At 43.5% G+C, this 17,604-nt stretch overlaps 1 protein-coding gene across 1 annotated transcript in view; it reads left to right on the top strand.

The window, feature by feature from the left end:
• Positions 1-17,604, top strand: part of kdm7ab (lysine (K)-specific demethylase 7Ab) — a 52,086-nt gene that overhangs the window by 20,679 nt on the left and 13,803 nt on the right. Inside the window, exons 2-6 of the mRNA XM_084168852.1 lie at positions 1,678-1,763; positions 2,174-2,291; positions 6,873-7,033; positions 16,251-16,392; positions 17,333-17,519. Coding sequence (XP_084024978.1) covers positions 1,678-1,763; positions 2,174-2,291; positions 6,873-7,033; positions 16,251-16,392; positions 17,333-17,519 — 694 coding nt within the window. The remainder of the gene's footprint in view (positions 1-1,677; positions 1,764-2,173; positions 2,292-6,872; positions 7,034-16,250; positions 16,393-17,332; positions 17,520-17,604) is intronic.

The raw sequence follows: 17,604 nt of genomic DNA, 5'->3' as shown, positions 1-17,604 counted from the left end.
TATTTCAATTGACTGATTTCCTTATATGAACTGTAACTCAGTAAAATCGTTGAACTTGTTGCGTTTTTATATCTCTATTCAGTATATATTTTCTAGAGATACAGTGCCTTGCAAAAGTATTCATCCCCCTTGGCGTTTTTCCTATTTTGTTGCATTACAACCTGTAATTTAAATGGATTTTTATTTGGATTTAATGTAATGGACATACACAAAATAGTGAAAATTGGTGAAGTGAAATGAAAAAAATAACTTGTTTCAAGTATTCACCCCCTTTGCTATGAAGCCCCTAAATAAGATATGGTGCAACCAATTACCTTCAGAAGTCACATAATTAGTTAGATTGCACACAGGTGGACTTTATTTAAGTGCCACATGATCTCAGTGTATATATACACCTGTTCTGAAAGGCCCCAGAGTCTGCAACACCACTAAGCAAAGGGCACCACCAAGCAAGCGGCACCATGAAGACCAAGGAGCTCTCCAAACGGGTCAGGGACAAAGTTGTGGAGAAGTACAGATCAGGGTTGGGTTATAAAAAAATATCAGAAACTTTGAACATCCCACGGAGCACCATTTAAATCCATTATTAAAAAATGGAAAGAATATGGCACCACAACAAACCTGCCAAGAGAGGGCCGCCCACCAAAACTCACGGACCAGGCAAGGAGGGCATTAATCAGAGAGGCAACAAAGAGACCAAAGATAACTCTGAAGGAGCTGCAAAGCTCCACAGCAGAGATTGAAGGATCTGTCCATAGGACCACTTGCTTAAAGAAAAAAATAAGCAAACATGTTTGGTGTTGGCCAAAAGCCATGTGGGAGACTCCCCAAACATATGGAAGAAGGTACTCTGGTCAGATGAGACTAAAATTGAGCTATTTGGCCATCAAGGAAAACGCTATGTCTGGCGCAAACCCAACATCTCTCATCTCGCTGTGGGGATGTTTTTCATCGGCAGGGACTGGGAAACTGGTCAGAATTGAAGGAATGATGGATGACTCTAAATACAGGGAAATTCTTGAGGGAAACCTGTTTCAGTCTTCCAGAGATTTGAGACTGGGACGGAGGTTCACCTTCCAGCAGGACAATGACCCTAAGCATACTGCTAAAGCAACACTTGAGTGGTTTAAGGGGAAACATTTAAATGTCTTGGAATTGCCTAGTCAAAGCCCAGACCTCAATCCAATTGAGAATCTGTGGTATGACTTAAAGATTGCTGTACACCAGCGCAACCCATCCAACTTGAAGGAGCTGTAGCAGTTTTGCCTTGAAGAATGGGCAAAAATCCCAGTGGCTAGGTGTGCCAAGCTTATAGAGACATACCCCAAGGGACTTGCAGCTCTAAATGCTGCAAAAGGTGGCTCTACAAAGTATTGACTTTGGGGCGGTGAATAGTTATGCACGCTCAAGTTTTCTGTTTTTTTGTCTTATTTCTTGTCTGTTTCACACACGCACAAAAAATTGCATCTTCAAAGTGGTTGGCATGTTGTAAAAATCAAATGATACAAACCCCCCAAAATCGATTTTAATTCCAGGTTGTAACTCAACAAAATAGGAAAAATGCCAAGGTTGGTGAATACTTTCGCAAGCCACTGTATGATGTGGAATATTGTGTTGAGCACCTGCTTCTTTTCTATAACTGAATCTGAATGTCTCCTTTTTCTCTTCCCGCTCCAGCTGTGTCCAAGTGGAAGAGCACCATGCCGTGGACATCGATGTTTACCACTGTCCCAACTGTGATGTCCAACACGGACCCTGCTTGAGTAAGTACCATCCACCACACACTGTCTCTCTGCATTACTCCAGCACAATTGATTTTAATTGCTAGTTGGGGAATAGTTGGCTCTAAGGTAGACGTCTACCCTTTCTCTATTTATGATCTAAAGTGGGTCTGACCTCCCAGAGCATACGGAGGGGGGCATTGTTAGGATAATTCAATGGTGGGGTAATCATCAAATTGAGATTGAACATGGCCCTTGTTCGGCTGCGGAGGACGTGGGCTTTATGGGCTTGTGAAATGGTTTATGGAGACAATCATAACTCAAGGCTTCCATGTTCCTCAGACGCTTAAGTAGCTAGTCTAGCCCTGCTAGCTCTGTGTAGTATCTGCTGTGATCACGGAGTCTCTGAATGTTCAAGAGTTTAACAATTAATTGTTGTCTTATCTTTGCAGTGAAAAAGCGTAACAACTGGCACCGGCACGACTACACGGAGCCTGACGATGGCAGCAGGCCGGTTCAGGCGGGGACCTCTGTGTTTGTACGAGAGCTGCAGAACAGGCCCTTTCCCAGGTACTGAAGGAGCCAAGATACTACCCACCAGCAGGCCTGACACCCCTGTGACCAAGCCACAGATGCACACACAAATCACAGAATAGCAGTGAGCCCAAGGTTTACACCCTGAGTTGAAAACCAGTGTTTTCCTGGTGTGGTCTGGGCATTGCACTGAACCAGCATGAACTGGGCTCTTGCCTCAGTGACACATTTCAGATACAAACTCAACTCTTACAAAAAAGGCAAGAGGCTACGGATCCGTAGGTAAACGCCCCTGTCCTGCGTGAAGAATTACCCCGTCCCAACACCCTGGATCCCTTTTCCCCAGAGCCGAAGATCCAAATCACGTTCTGCCCATGTGTTTCTTTACCTCTACTTTACGCACACATTTTTGTAGTCACTGTCCCTTCACGTTTCTCACTGTCAATCGTGATGGATAATTCTTCACGTTTTCTACCGGTGAAACGTCCATGCATGATCTGCATGCCAATCATTTGATCTCAATCAGATTCATGGGGATATGCATTTAGATCATGAGTTATACAGTGTTGTTTTGAATTATGCACAGTGAGATAATTTAAGAGCAGATCGTGTTAACGAACTGTAGCATAGCCTACCTGTGTTTAGTTTCAAAGCACATATTTTGCCTAGTGGCGCACTTGAGTTTTGGCCACATGAAATAAATGCGACCATTATCACAATAAGCAATGAGGTAATGTTTTTTTGTCTTACAGTAACGTTATACTATGCTATTATATTCGGTTCTGTTATGTAGAATACTATCATTGTGATCTTGCAGACATTGATTCAGCTTTGATCAAACTTTATTAAACAAGCACCATTCGCCGGAGTAGCCTGTTCTCTACGAGTAGAGTAAAGACTGTGCCTAAATTAGAGAATCCTGCACATGCCAGAAGCTTTGGGACCTTTAGCTGTAGGGAAGAGGGATCCAGAAAATCAGCCGCACGTAATGTTGCATTCGTAACCAAGTGGGAGGTGGGAATTTACCAGTTGGATGCATTCACATGCTTTTAAACTCGTTGAGAAGCGCCAATTAGCTAATGGCCTCAAGCTGCGTAAACCATCAACTAAACGTACAACTATCATGCTTGTAAACAAATTAGTGTTAAAAAAAAACATATTAATAGATTGCTTTTTATAAAGTTTTGTTGCATTTAACTGCCGAAGATGCTATTATCAAGGTACTTTCCTTAATAGGTGAGGTCAGAGGTCAGAATGTGAAAGCTCAGGATGATGGATGAGTTTCCCACTAGTAATTACCTGTTGGAGGGCTGTACAAGTGAATTTTTCCCAGTCGTATATGGTAAATTCTCACTTCTCACTTGGTTACGAGCGCAGCATAAACACTGCAATGGTGCCTACTTTGACAGCTGTAATAGGTCATAGAAAACTATGACAACTGACCAACCATCAACAGACCACCTTCATGTATTCAGCCTGTGGCCCTTGAATGTGAATACATGAAGGATGGTTGGTCAACACACTCCATGAATGCATCTACTTAAAATGAGTCAAATCAAGCGGTACCAGAGCACGAAGTCTGTGGTCATAAGGCTCCTGAACAGTTAATCAAATGGCTACTCTGACTATTTGCATTGACCCCATTTTATTTGCACTGACTCTCTTGCACCGGCTTTATGCACACTCACTGGACTCTACCCACACACTCACACATACTACACTGACACTCCAACACGTGTATATATATACACACACACATATATGCTCACACACACAAAATACATGCATATTGACAACACACACACACACTTACAGACACACTCTCACATTCTTCACATGCTGCTACTCTGTTTATTATCTATCCTGATTGCCTAGTTACTTTTACCCGTACCTACATGCACACATTACCTCAACTACCTCGTACCTTTGCACATTGACTCGGTACTGGTACTCCTTGTATATAGTCTTGTTATTGTCATAGCTGTGGGAAGTAGGGGTGCTGAGGGTACTGCAGAACACCCTGAACAAATCTGAATTTAAAAATTATATTAATTTTAAAAAATCAGCATGCTGCTTTGGGAAAAAAAGGTAGTTGTATAATTAAGAACAGTATCTTGCAGTATTCAGTAATTGTAATTGTAAGAGTTGTTGCCCTGTCCCTTTCCCAGCAATTGTTATTCTAATGGAATCCAGAAATAACCTGTCCACATTTACATCAAAAGGTGCAAAATTATGGGCAAAGACACAAAACATCTACATCAAATAAAACACGTTTTTGATCAAATAACATGGAAAACAACTACTTTTTGTGCGCCATTAATTTACTATCCTTAAAAACCACTTAATGTAAATGTACATTACTACACTGCTCAAAAAAATAAAGGGAACACTTAAACAACACAATGTAACTCCAACTTCTGTGAAATCAAACTGTCCACTTAGGACAGCAACACTGATTGACAATACATTTCACATGCTGTTGTGCAAATGGAATAGACAACAGGTGGAAATTATAGGCAATTAGCAAGACACCCCCAATAAAGAAGTGGTTCTGCAGGTGGTGACCATAGACCACTTCTCAGTTCCTATGCTTCCTGGCTGATGTTTTAGTCACTTTTGAATGCTGGCGGTGCTTTCACTCTAGTGGTAGCATGAGACGGAGTCTACAACCCACACAAGTGGCTCAGGTAGTGCAGCTCGTCCAGGATGGCACATCAATGCGAGCTGTGGCAAGAAGGTTTGCTGTGTCTGTCAGCGTAGTGTCCAGAGCATGGAGGCGCTACCAGGAGACAGGCCAGTACATCAGGAGACGTGGAGGAGGCCGTAGGAGGGCAACAACCCAGCAGCAGGACCGCTACCTCCGCCTTTGTGCAAGGAGGAGCAGGAGGAGCACTGCCAGAGCCCTGCAAAATGACCTCCAGCAGGCCACAAATGTGCATGTGTCTGCTCAAACTCAGAAACAGACTCCATGAGGGTGGTATGAGGGCCCGACGTCCACAGGTGGGGGTTGTGCTTACAGCCCAACACCGTGCAGGACCTTTGGCATTTGCCAGAGAACATCAAGATTGGCAAATTCGCCACTGGCGCCCTGTGCTCTTCACAGATGAAAGCAGGTTCACACTGAGCACGTGACAGACGTGACAGAGTCTGGAGACGCCGTGGAGAACGTTCTGCTGCCTGCAACATCCTCCAGCATGACCGGTTTGGCGGTGGGTCAGTCATGGTGTGGGGTGGCATTTCTTTGGGGGGCCGCACAGCCCTCCATGTGCTCGCCAGAGGTAGCCTGACTGCCATTAGTTACCGAGATGAGATCCTCAGACCCCTTGTGAGACCATATGCTGGTGCAATTGGCCCTGGGTTCCTCCTAATGCAAGACAATGCTAGACCTCATGTGGCTGGAGTGTGTCAGCAGTTCCTGCAAGAGGAAGGCATTGATGCTATGGACTGGCCCGCCTGTTCCCCAGACCTGAATCCAATTGAGCACATCTGGGACATCATGTCTCGCTCCATCCACCAACGCCACGTTGCACCACAGACTGTCCAGGAGTTGGCGGATGCTTTAGTCCAGGTCTGGGAGGAGATCCCTCAGGAGACCATCCGCCACCTCATCAGGAGCATGTCCAGGCGTGGTAGGGAGATCATACAGGCACGTGGAGGCCACACACACTACTGAGACTCATTTTGACTTGTTTTAAGGACATTACATCAAAGTTGGATCAGCCTGTAGTGTGGTTTTCCACTTTAATTTTGAGGGTGACTCCAAATCCAGACCTCCATGGGTTGATAAATTTGATTTCCATTGATAATTTTTGTGTGATTTTGTTGTCAGCACATTCAACTATGTAAAGAAAAAGTATTTCATAAGATTATTTCATTCATTCAGATCTAGGATGTGTTGTTTAAGTGTTCCCTTAATTTTTTTGAGCAGTGTATATTGCACATAGGCTGGTCGTCTAGGTTTGTAGCTGTAGACTTTCCATCACCATGAATAAAAACAATGCACAATACAGTAATTGAGTACATTAGGACATCAAGTGGTTTGTGATGATGTGATATGATGATGTGGCTCAGTTGGTAGAGCATGGCACTTGCAATGCTAGGGTTGTGGGTTCGATTCCCACGGGGGACCAGTACGAAAAAGTATGAAAATGTATGCACTCACTACTTTAAGTTGCTCTGGATAAAAGCGTCTACTAAAATGGAAAAGGAAAGAAGAGACCATTTCAGTTTTAACATAGAAATAAGTTGCATTTGCAAGAAACTGAAAAACATATCAAGCAAGTATTTTTATATTCCACAAGTATTATCAGATTAATGATCAGGCTCAAGTTACAAATGCTGGTAAGCACTCCAATACATTTAGCTTACGTTTTTTCACAAAACTAGTGCACTGGGCCTTTTACTAGTCCTGTATTAGCAGACCGATTTATAGACGTCTTCATCGGGGGCAAAAACATTTTTCTGCAAAAATCGCAGCACCCCCACCCCCAAACTACTTCCTGCAGCTATGGTTATAGTTATTTTATTGTGTTACTATTTCCTTTTTTATTTTTTGCTAATCTTTCTTACTTGTTAACTCTGTAGTAATGTAAATTACCCCTCTTTCCTTTGATGCAGTGCGGCTGAGATCCTGGTGCAGATGCAGGGGCATCAGGTAACACACAAGTACCTGGAGAAGCAGGGCTTCAGCTACCCCATCGCCGTTCCCGAACTGGTCGGACTGGGTCTCAAGCTGCCCCCCTCCAGCTTCTCTGTCAGGGATGTGGAGGAGTATGTCGGTAAGAAGAGAACATTTTAAGAAAAGATCACTCTGTCACAGTATGTGCTGTTTAGATCACTCTCTCACAGTATGTGCTGTTTAGATCACTCGCTCACAGTATGTGCTGTTTAGATCACTCTCTCACAGTATGTGCTGTTTAGATCACTCTCTCACAGTATGTGCTGTTTAGATCACTCTGTCACAGTATGTGCTGTTTAGATCACTATCTCACAGTATGTGCTGTTTAGATCACTCTCTCACAGTATGTGTTGTTTAGATCACTCTCTCACAGTATGTGCTGTTTAGATCACTCTGTCACAGTATGTGCTGTTTAGATCAGTCTCTCACAGTATGTGCTGTTTAGATCACTCTGTCACAGTATGTGCTGTTTAGATCACTATCTCACAGTATGTGCTGTTTAGATCACTCTCTCACAGTATGTGCTGTTTAGATCACTCTCTCACAGTATGTGCTGTTTAGATCACTCTCTCACAGTATGTGCTGTTTAGATCACTCTGTCACAGTATGTGCTGTTTAGATCACTCTCTCACAGTATGTGCTCTTTAGAGCACTCTCTCACAGTATGTGCTGTTTAGGTCACTCTGTCATAGTACGCTGTTTTGGTGCCTGTTTGCTTTGTGTACATTAACTGTGCCATATTTATTTTTAAAACCGCCCCATTTTCAAAGGAATTGGGTCAGTGTACTAATATCTGTTAGACATTTTTGGATAATTTACCACTGAGGAAGATGTTAAATCAAACGTGTTTGCTAATGAGATGCTAGCTGAGCATCTTGTTGAGGATTTAAATATTAATCCTAAGTGCTTGCCTTGTAACGTGTCTGTACATTACTGTAAATGAATGTGCCTCTGGGCCATCTCCGGTAATAGAGCTGGGAGGTTTACTGGGTCCACCTTTTTACATATTACATTAAAGGTATAGTCAGCGAAATGACGTTGCCATGAGCAGCATCGCATATATTGAGATGAGTGAGATGCAAGACTTGGCTCTCACACAGTATCTGCGCATGTGCACGGTAGATGTTTAACACGGGAACAGGACTCTTGCGGGATTCCGGCAGGAATGGGAGTCAAGTTCTAGAGTCTAGTTCGGGACCGGATCGACAGTCTACAGGAACGGGTTGTACAGGAATAGGTATATAAACAATAAAAATAAATCTATACAAAATAAATGCTCATTTCCCCCCTCCCCCTTCCGTTGGCTCACTCTCATGCCCCGCTCCAGTTGTAGCCAGTCACTAGTTTACCTCAGATGCCAACATAGACTGTCAGTGAATGATGAAGCCTTCAAGAGAGGAGTTGCAGCCAAGGACCCATCATTAACATTAGAGCCAAGGAAAGAGCAATGTTTTAGCTAAATTTGATAGTTGTCTTTGACAATGTAGGAACCGAGTACACGGCTTGAAAAATAAAAATGCTGTGCTTTTATCAAATGGGCTACCAACCGGAGAGGGGTACAAGCGGTGTGGCATAGCTCCTCTAGGCCTACTCCCAACAACGTTACCGGTCAAGCCCAATTGTTTGCCTATTTAACTAAACCTGTGCCATCTGAGGTGAAGAGTGAAATACAAATAGATTGACTGATGCAGTACTACCACTCTTTTTTTTTTTTTTTTACTTCATGTTGTAAATGTTGTGGCCTAAATGTTCATATGTGTGCAGTGCTCAGCTGTAGGCTACGGTTTTATGCCGGTGCTGAGCAGACCATCCTGCTGGGATCTCTATCCTCCAGCCTTACATCATCAACATTTAGTTCATTTAGAACAGTGGTTCCCAAACTGTGGGGCGAGCAAGGTGAAATTGGGTAGTGCATCATCAGTTTCCATCTTGTCATGTCAGTCATTGCATAGCTTAGAGAGAGAGAGCTATTTATAACCTGTCAGAAATGTCAGCTAACGTTTTTTAGATAGGTTTTTTTGCCTATAGATTTTGTAGTAATGTTCGAGTCACTCATCACATGAATACACATTAGACATGACAAAATGTGTAGCATTGCAGGAAATGAACTTTAAACCTGCAACATTTTCTCTCTGCCAACAAGAGGGGTGAGAAGTTTGTGTCATGAGCAGTGCTTGTGCCCATAGAAATGGACGTGGCGTGTGCTCGTACAGGGGGGGCGTGGGATGTGCACCAATGCTGGAAGGGGGGCCTGAGTGAAAAGGTTTAGGAACCCCTGATTTAGAAGACACTCTTATCCAGAGCGACTTACAGTCGGTTCATTTAACTAAGATCGTTAAGACAACCACATCACAGTCGCATATTGCATTACTGAAATTATTTTCAAAACATCCTAAACACACACAACAGCCTACATATTTCTGCGCATAAAAATGAGCACAGGACAGGAGGGATTTTTATCGGAAGGGACAGGAAAGTTCCGGGGTTATAGAACTGTTGCTGGATCAGAACAGTACAGGAAAAAAATTGACAGGAATGAATTTTCACTCCTGTGTCAATCTCTACATTTACATTTTAGTCATTTAGCAGACGCTCTTATCCAGAGCGACTTACAGTTAGAGTGCATACATTTTTTAAATTTTTTAAATTTTTTTACTGGAATCGAACCCACAACCCTGGCGTTGCAAATGCCATGCTCTACCAACTGAGCCACATCCCTGCCGGCCATTCCCTCCCCTACCCTGACTGCGATGCAGTGCCTTAGACCACTGCGCCACTCGGGAGGACACCTCTAGTGCAGGGGTTCGCCTCACACTGTTCACAGTGTGGTAGCCAGGACACCAAAACAGTGAAGTTGAGCCTCGCACTTCAGCGCTCTTAGTTGTTGCGGAAATTGACCCACAATGCTGTTTACTTTTAAGTCTACCTTTAATCCACCAATAATTAAAACGTATGTAGATAATGGTGGATTAGTTTACCGAGGACAGTGGTTCATCACCTCTCTCAACTATGGAGTCTGGTACTTATGGGATCCCCTTTCCCAGTACATTATCAGACATCTCAGATTCATGTCCGGCTAAGTTTCTTTTAGGTTCAAATTTCGTTCACTCTGCTCCTTCAGTCTACTGTGTACACACACACACACACACACACACACACACACACACACACACACACACACACACACACACACACACACACACACACACACACAAAGAGTGGAGCCAAAACCATCTGTGTGGCATAGCTCCTCTAGGCCTACTCCCAACAACGTTACCGGTCAAGCCCAATTGTTTGCCTATTTAACTAAACCTGTGCCATCTGAGGTGAAGAGTGAAATACAAATAGATTGACTGATGCAGTACTACCACTCTTTTTTTTTTTTTTTTACTTCATGTTGTAAATGTTGTGGCCTAAATGTTCATATGTGTGCAGTGCTCAGCTGTAGGCTACGGTTTTATGCCGGTGCTGAGCAGACCATCCTGCTGGGATCTCTATCCTCCAGCCTTACATCATCAACATTTAGTTCATTTAGAACAGTGGTTCCCAAACTGTGGGGCGAGCAAGGTGAAATTGGGTAGTGCATCATCAGTTTCCATCTTGTCATGTCAGTCATTGCATAGCTTAGAGAGAGAGAGCTATTTATAACCTGTCAGAAATGTCAGCTAACGTTTTTTAGATAGGTTTTTTTGCCTATAGATTTTGTAGTAATGTTCGAGTCACTCATCACATGAATACACATTAGACATGACAAAATGTGTAGCATTGCAGGAAATGAACTTTAAACCTGCAACATTTTCTCTCTGCCAACAAGAGGGGTGAGAAGTTTGTGTCATGAGCAGTGCTTGTGCCCATAGAAATGGACGTGGCGTGTGCTCGTACAGGGGGGGCGTGGGATGTGCACCAATGCTGGAAGGGGGGCCTGAGTGAAAAGGTTTAGGAACCCCTGATTTAGAAGACACTCTTATCCAGAGCGACTTACAGTCGGTTCATTTAACTAAGATCGTTAAGACAACCACATCACAGTCGCATATTGCATTACTGAAATTATTTTCAAAACATCCTAAACACACACAACAGCCTACATATTTCTGCGCATAAAAATGAGCACAGGACAGGAGGGATTTTTATCGGAAGGGACAGGAAAGTTCCGGGGTTATAGAACTGTTGCTGGATCAGAACAGTACAGGAAAAAAATTGACAGGAATGAATTTTCACTCCTGTGTCAATCTCTACATTTACATTTTAGTCATTTAGCAGACGCTCTTATCCAGAGCGACTTACAGTTAGAGTGCATACATTTTTTTAATTTTTTTAATTTTTTTACTGGAATCGAACCCACAACCCTGGCGTTGCAAATGCCATGCTCTACCAACTGAGCCACATCCCTGCCGGCCATTCCCTCCCCTACCCTGACTGCGATGCAGTGCCTTAGACCACTGCGCCACTCGGGAGGACACCTCTAGTGCAGGGGTTCGCCTCACACTGTTCACAGTGTGGTAGCCAGGACACCAAAACAGTGAAGTTGAGCCTCGCACTTCAGCGCTCTTAGTTGTTGCGGAAATTGACCCACAATGCTGTTTACTTTTAAGTCTACCTTTAATCCACCAATAATTAAAACGTATGTAGATAATGGTGGATTAGTTTACCGAGGACAGTGGTTCATCACCTCTCTCAACTATGGAGTCTGGTACTTATGGGATCCCCTTTCCCAGTACATTATCAGACATCTCAGATTCATGTCCGGCTAAGTTTCTTTTAGGTTCAAATTTCGTTCACTCTGCTCCTTCAGTCTACTGTGTACACACACACACACACACACACACACACACACACACACACACACACACACACACACACACACACACACACACACACACACACACAAAGAGTGGAGCCAAAACCATCTGTGTGGCATAGCTCCTCTAGGCCTACTCCCAACAACGTTACCGGTCAAGCCCAATTGTTTGCCTATTTAACTAAACCTGTGCCATCTGAGGTGAAGAGTGAAATACAAATAGATTGACTGATGCAGTACTACCACTCTTTTTTTTTTTTTTTTACTTCATGTTGTAAATGTTGTGGCCTAAATGTTCATATGTGTGCAGTGCTCAGCTGTAGGCTACGGTTTTATGCCGGTGCTGAGCAGACCATCCTGCTGGGATCTCTATCCTCCAGCCTTACATCATCAACATTTAGTTCATTTAGAACAGTGGTTCCCAAACTGTGGGGCGAGCAAGGTGAAATTGGGTAGTGCATCATCAGTTTCCATCTTGTCATGTCAGTCATTGCATACTTATGGGATCCCCTTTCCCAGTACATTATCAGACATCTCAGATTCATGTCCGGCTAAGTTTCTTTTAGGTTCAAATTTCGTTCACTCTGCTCCTTCAGTCTACTGTGTACACACACACACACACACACACACACACACACACACACACACACACACACACACACACACACACACACACACACAAAGAGTGGAGCCAAAACCATCTCACTTTTGCAACTAACCTGAGAAAGTGCTGCACTGGCCGTTGTGCCTCTTAGCATGGGAATCATTGTGTCTCAAGGTTTTTTATTTCACGGGACCACCCACACACAAAAAAAATGTATGCACGCATGACTGTAAGTCGCTTTGGATAAAAGCGTCTGCTAAATGGCATATTAAATCATTCTACGTACTGTTCTGTAGGTCTGAACACAGTTATTTGCCACTGGCAGAAGCACACAGACTTCTCCCAGTGATTCGTCACACTTCATTCTCACATAGTCTTCATGGCTCTGGGACTCCTGAAAGCTACTTGGCTTTCAGCTCCTAAGCTGCAATATGTAACTTTATGGGCGACCTGACCAAATTCACATAGAAGTGTGTGTTTATAGATCTGTCATTCTCATTGAAAGCAAGTCTAAGAAGCTTTAGATCTGTTCTATGTGCGCTCTTCAATGCTTTCCGTTCTAAAGTTTCGTTTTTGCGTCTTTTAATTTAGGTTTTATACAGTAGCTGAAAATACAATATTTTTGGTTATGGAAAATATATTTCACAGCGGTTTAAATGATACAATGATTCTCTACACTTTACTTGCTTGTTTCGTCACATAATCTGAAATTAGTTGAACTATTAGAATTTTAGCAACCAGGAAATGGCGGCGCGATTTCTGCATAGTGCATCTTTAAGCTAAGCCCGTGCCGTAATCAGTCTAGGTTAAGGTGTCAACCTCTGACAATGAAATTAAAATGGTCCAGTCAATGAATAACCTTATTCATGTATGGGTCTCTTTGGGGGTAGATTAGTTTTGGGGGGGAAAAAAAATATATATATATATATACACAGTGGGGAGAACAAGTATTTGATACACTGCCGATTTTGCAGGTTTTCCTACTTACAAAGCATGTAGAGGTCTGTACTTTTTATCATAGGTACAGTTCAACTGTGAGAGACGGAATCTACAACAAAAATCCAGAAAATCACATTGTATGATTTTTAAGTAATTAATTTGCATTTTATTGCATGGCATAAGTATTTGATACATCAGAAAAGCAGAACTTAATATTTGGTACAGAAACCTTTGTTTGCAATTACAGAGATCATACGTTTCCTGTAGGTCTTGACCAGGTTTGCACACACTGCAGCAGGGATTTTGGCCCACTCCTCCATACAGACCTTCTCCAGATCCTTCAGGTTTCGGGGCTGTTGCTGGGCAATACGGACTTTCAGCTCCCTCCAAAGATTTTCTATTGGGTTCAGGTCTGGAGACTGGCTAGGCCACTCCAGGACCTTGAGATGCTTCTTACGGAGCCACTCCTTAGTTGCCCTGGCTGTGTGTTTCGGGTTGTTGTCATGCTGGAAGGCCCAGCCACGACCCATCTTCAATGCTCTTACTGAGGGAAGGAGGTTGTTGGCCAAGATCTCACGATACATGGCCCCATCCATCCTCCCCTCAATACGGTGCAGTCGTCCTGTCCCCTTTGCAGAAAAGCATCCCCAAAGAATGATGTTTCCACCTCCATGCTTGACGGTTGGGATGGTGTTCTTGGGGTTGTACTCATCCTTCTTCTTCCTCCAAACACGGCGAGTGGAGTTTAGACCAGAAAGCTCTATTTTTGTCTCATCAGACCACATGACCTTCTCCCATTCCTTCTCTGGATCATCCAGATGGTCATTGGCAAACTTCAGACGGGCCTGGACATGCGCTGGCTTGAGCAGGGGGACCTTGTGTGCGCTGCAGGATTTTAATCCATGACGGCGTAGTGTGTTACTAATGGTTTTCTTTGAGACTGTGGTCCCAGCTCTCTTCAGGTCATTGACCAGGTCCTGCCGTGTAGTTCTGGGCTGATCCCTCACCTTCCTCATGATCATTGATGCCCCACGAGGTGAGATCTTGCATGGAGCCCCAGACCGAGGGTGATTGACCGTCATCTTGAACTTCTTCAATTTTCTAATAATTGCGCCAACAGTTGTTGCCTTCTCACCAAGCTGCTTGCCTATTGTCCTGTAGCCCATCCCAGCCTTGTGCAGGTCTACAATTCTATCCCTGATGTCCTTACACAGCTCTCTGGTCTTGGCCATTGTGGAGAGGTTGGAGTCTGTTTGATTGAGTGTGTGGACAGGTGTCTTTTATACAGGTAACGAGTTCAAACAGGTGCAGTTAATACAGGTAATGAGTGGAGAACAGGAGGGCTTCTTAAAGAAAAACTAACAGGTCTGTGAGAGCCGGAATTCTTACTGGTTGGTAGGTGATCAAATACTTATGTCATGCAATAAAATGCAAATGAATTACTTAAAAATCATACAATGTGATCTTCTGGATTTTTGTTTTAGATTCCGTCTCTCACAGTTGAAGTGTACCTATGATAAAAATTACAGACCTCTACATGCTTTGTAAGTAGGAAAACCTGCAAAATCGGCAGTGTATCAAATACTTGTTCTCCCCACTGTATGTATGTGTGTGTGTGTATATATATATATATATATATATTTATTATTATTTTTTTTATTTTTTTTTGAGATTCTGTTTGTAATGAAAAGCACTATATAAATCTATTATTAATATTATTATATTCACATTGTTTAAATTCTTCATAACTCAAGCATTCACCACAGGCCAGCTGCCCAGCTAATCAATTTACCTCAGTGGGCACTCTGCCTGCTAGGCCCAGCAGGAACCTACCTGTAAGTTATTGTATTAAAAAATGTGTTTTCCATGCCGTCTCCATTTGGCCTAATGGCAAACCTGTTGTAAATCAGCTATTGTCCTTTTTGGAGCATGGTTTTAACATCACACTATCCAAGCACTTGTACTAGACCTGGTACTAAGAAAGCCCCATCTGTTCTCCAGGAAACATGTGCTCCTGGTCCCTGACTGTCACTGGATGAAAATATTGATGAAGGGACATAATTGCTAATATGAGGACCATAAATATTTTCCCAGGACATTTGTGGCTGGAGAGATTTATTGCCCCCACTTGTCGTTGGTCGTACTACGCCCAGGTAGCGCCCTTCCCCGTTTGTGCACCAGTGCTCCCCTGGCCGTTCTGTATGTGAGGCTGCTCTGCCTCCAGCAGTTCCCTGACATCAGGCGGTGGCCAGCGGGGCCAAACAGGGCTGTGCTTGTACAACCACCAGCTGTCCTGGTACTGCCCCATGTTATCGGCAGGTCTGTTCAGCGTTCCCCCTCCGCCATTTTTTATTTGCAGTTTGCCAGTTGTACACAGGTGATGTTATTTACACACATGAAAGACATTAGCCAACTCTTACTAGCCCCACTTCTAGCCTTCCCTCCTCCTCCTCCTCCTCCTCCTGCTGCCTCCATAACTGGGAGTACAGTAATTTTATCTGGAGAGATTGCTTTGGATGTTACAATGCACCTCCTCCAGTGGGGAGACTGCAGCAGCACTGAGGCATCCATCAGAAGTATAAGGGGGATTATGAACGCGTCAGCAAGCTTCACACCTTGCGACCTCCATCACTGGACATCTGCGCTTGAGAACTCTAGAGTGCCTCTGACTGGCCCCGTGGCTGGGCTGGGGGAGAGGGCAGGGATTGGACTGGTTTGTCTATCCCTGGTAGAATTCAAAATGTTACAGTATTTTTTTGAAAGCAGAGCTTAGCATTTATTAGTCTGCTGTTGTGTGATATTCTGTCACGAGTCACGCCTATAATATGGCTGTAATATCATTTCAAATCCATCTGGCACCTGTCCTTACCTAACATGCTACATTCAAGTGTTGTTAATGCCTGTCCTATCCTCAACTTTAGTCCTAACTGCCTCCTGCATGGCATAAATCATCTGAGCTGAAGCATTCTCTTGCAGGTGGTGACAAAATCGTGGATGTCATTGATGTTGCCAGACAGGCAGACAGCAAAATGAAACTAAGAGAGTTTGTCAAGTATTACTACAAACCTCATCGGCCAAAGGTGCTGAATGTGATCAGTCTGGAGTTTTCAGACACCAAGTAAGTATTGGTTACTTTTCACTACTAATAAATGTCCTGCTGCTGCTTTGATCATTGTATAATTTGGATTGACTTGAGTCTTTTCTGGATTCACTAAATATTCACCATTATAATAATTGTAGCTAAAAGCACTTAATAGCAATTGTTTTAGATTACATGCTATGATTCAGTGAATACTCCTGTGGTTCAGTGAAATTGTAGGACTATAATTGGGGAAAAATGTATATTTCCGAAACTTGCAAGCGTAGTAGTGAGAGGAGATGAGCGTTGCACTCCAGACAACAGGGATGCACATTCTTGCTGTGTTCAGAGGTACAGCGCTGACGGCACTATTGAAGATCTGCTGTCAACTACAGACAAGCGGAAGGAATCCACTGCCCACAGGCACTTTGCATGCAGCCTATTTACAGAGATGGAAGGGTTTGGAAAAAAATATGAGACTGAGCTTTGATCCTTCATGACTGAAGCATCAATGTTCTACCAGGCTTCACAGTGGAACTGATCATTTTAAAGATTGCATTTTTTATAAAAGAATGTGTATGGCGAAGGGTCTTGTCATCTGAAAAGGTGTCCTCTGGAGGAACCCCATCCAGTCCAACTGATTTAGAACCATCAGCTCTGCCTGATTAGCAGGCAGGGGGCGATGAAGCCCATCCCCACTACGGTAAGACGAGGCTTCAGACCTGTTTGTGCCAGGGTGGGTGATCTGTAAAACAGAAAGCAAAAACGGCAAAGAGGTGGGGAGAAATGCATTATTTTAAATGAATCTCATTGGTCAAATGCCTGGCTGATTTGGCGAACAGTGATCTGAAGGTGTCACATGACAAACGGTTCAGCCTTATTAGTGAGCAATGAGGGATGTATTGAAAGATGAGTAGCGTGACGAACAACTCTGCCTTACTGGTAGAGCATCCCTAAACTCTCCTTTGTATCCTGTCAGGATGGCAGCGCTGGTGGTGGTGCCTGATATCGCTCAGAAGATGTCCTGGGTGGAGAACTACTGGCCAGATGACTCCTTCTTCCCCAAGCCCTTTGTTCAGAAGTACTGCCTGATGGGGGTGAAGAACAGCTACACAGACTTCCACATAGACTTCGGAGGCACATCTGTGTGGTACCATGTACTCTGGGTAAACTGGGGAATTCCTTTGCGCAGCATATTTTATATCTTCAGACAGCAGCGTATCCCTTTTGAAATATGTGCTACGGTTACGC

This window comes from Coregonus lavaretus (assembly GCF_964263955.1).
Source record: "Coregonus lavaretus genome assembly, chromosome: 9".
NCBI lineage: Eukaryota > Metazoa > Chordata > Actinopteri > Salmoniformes > Salmonidae > Coregonus > Coregonus lavaretus.
The sequence above is the reverse complement of the archived record's forward strand: the minus strand, read 5'-3'. Positions and strand labels throughout refer to the sequence as shown.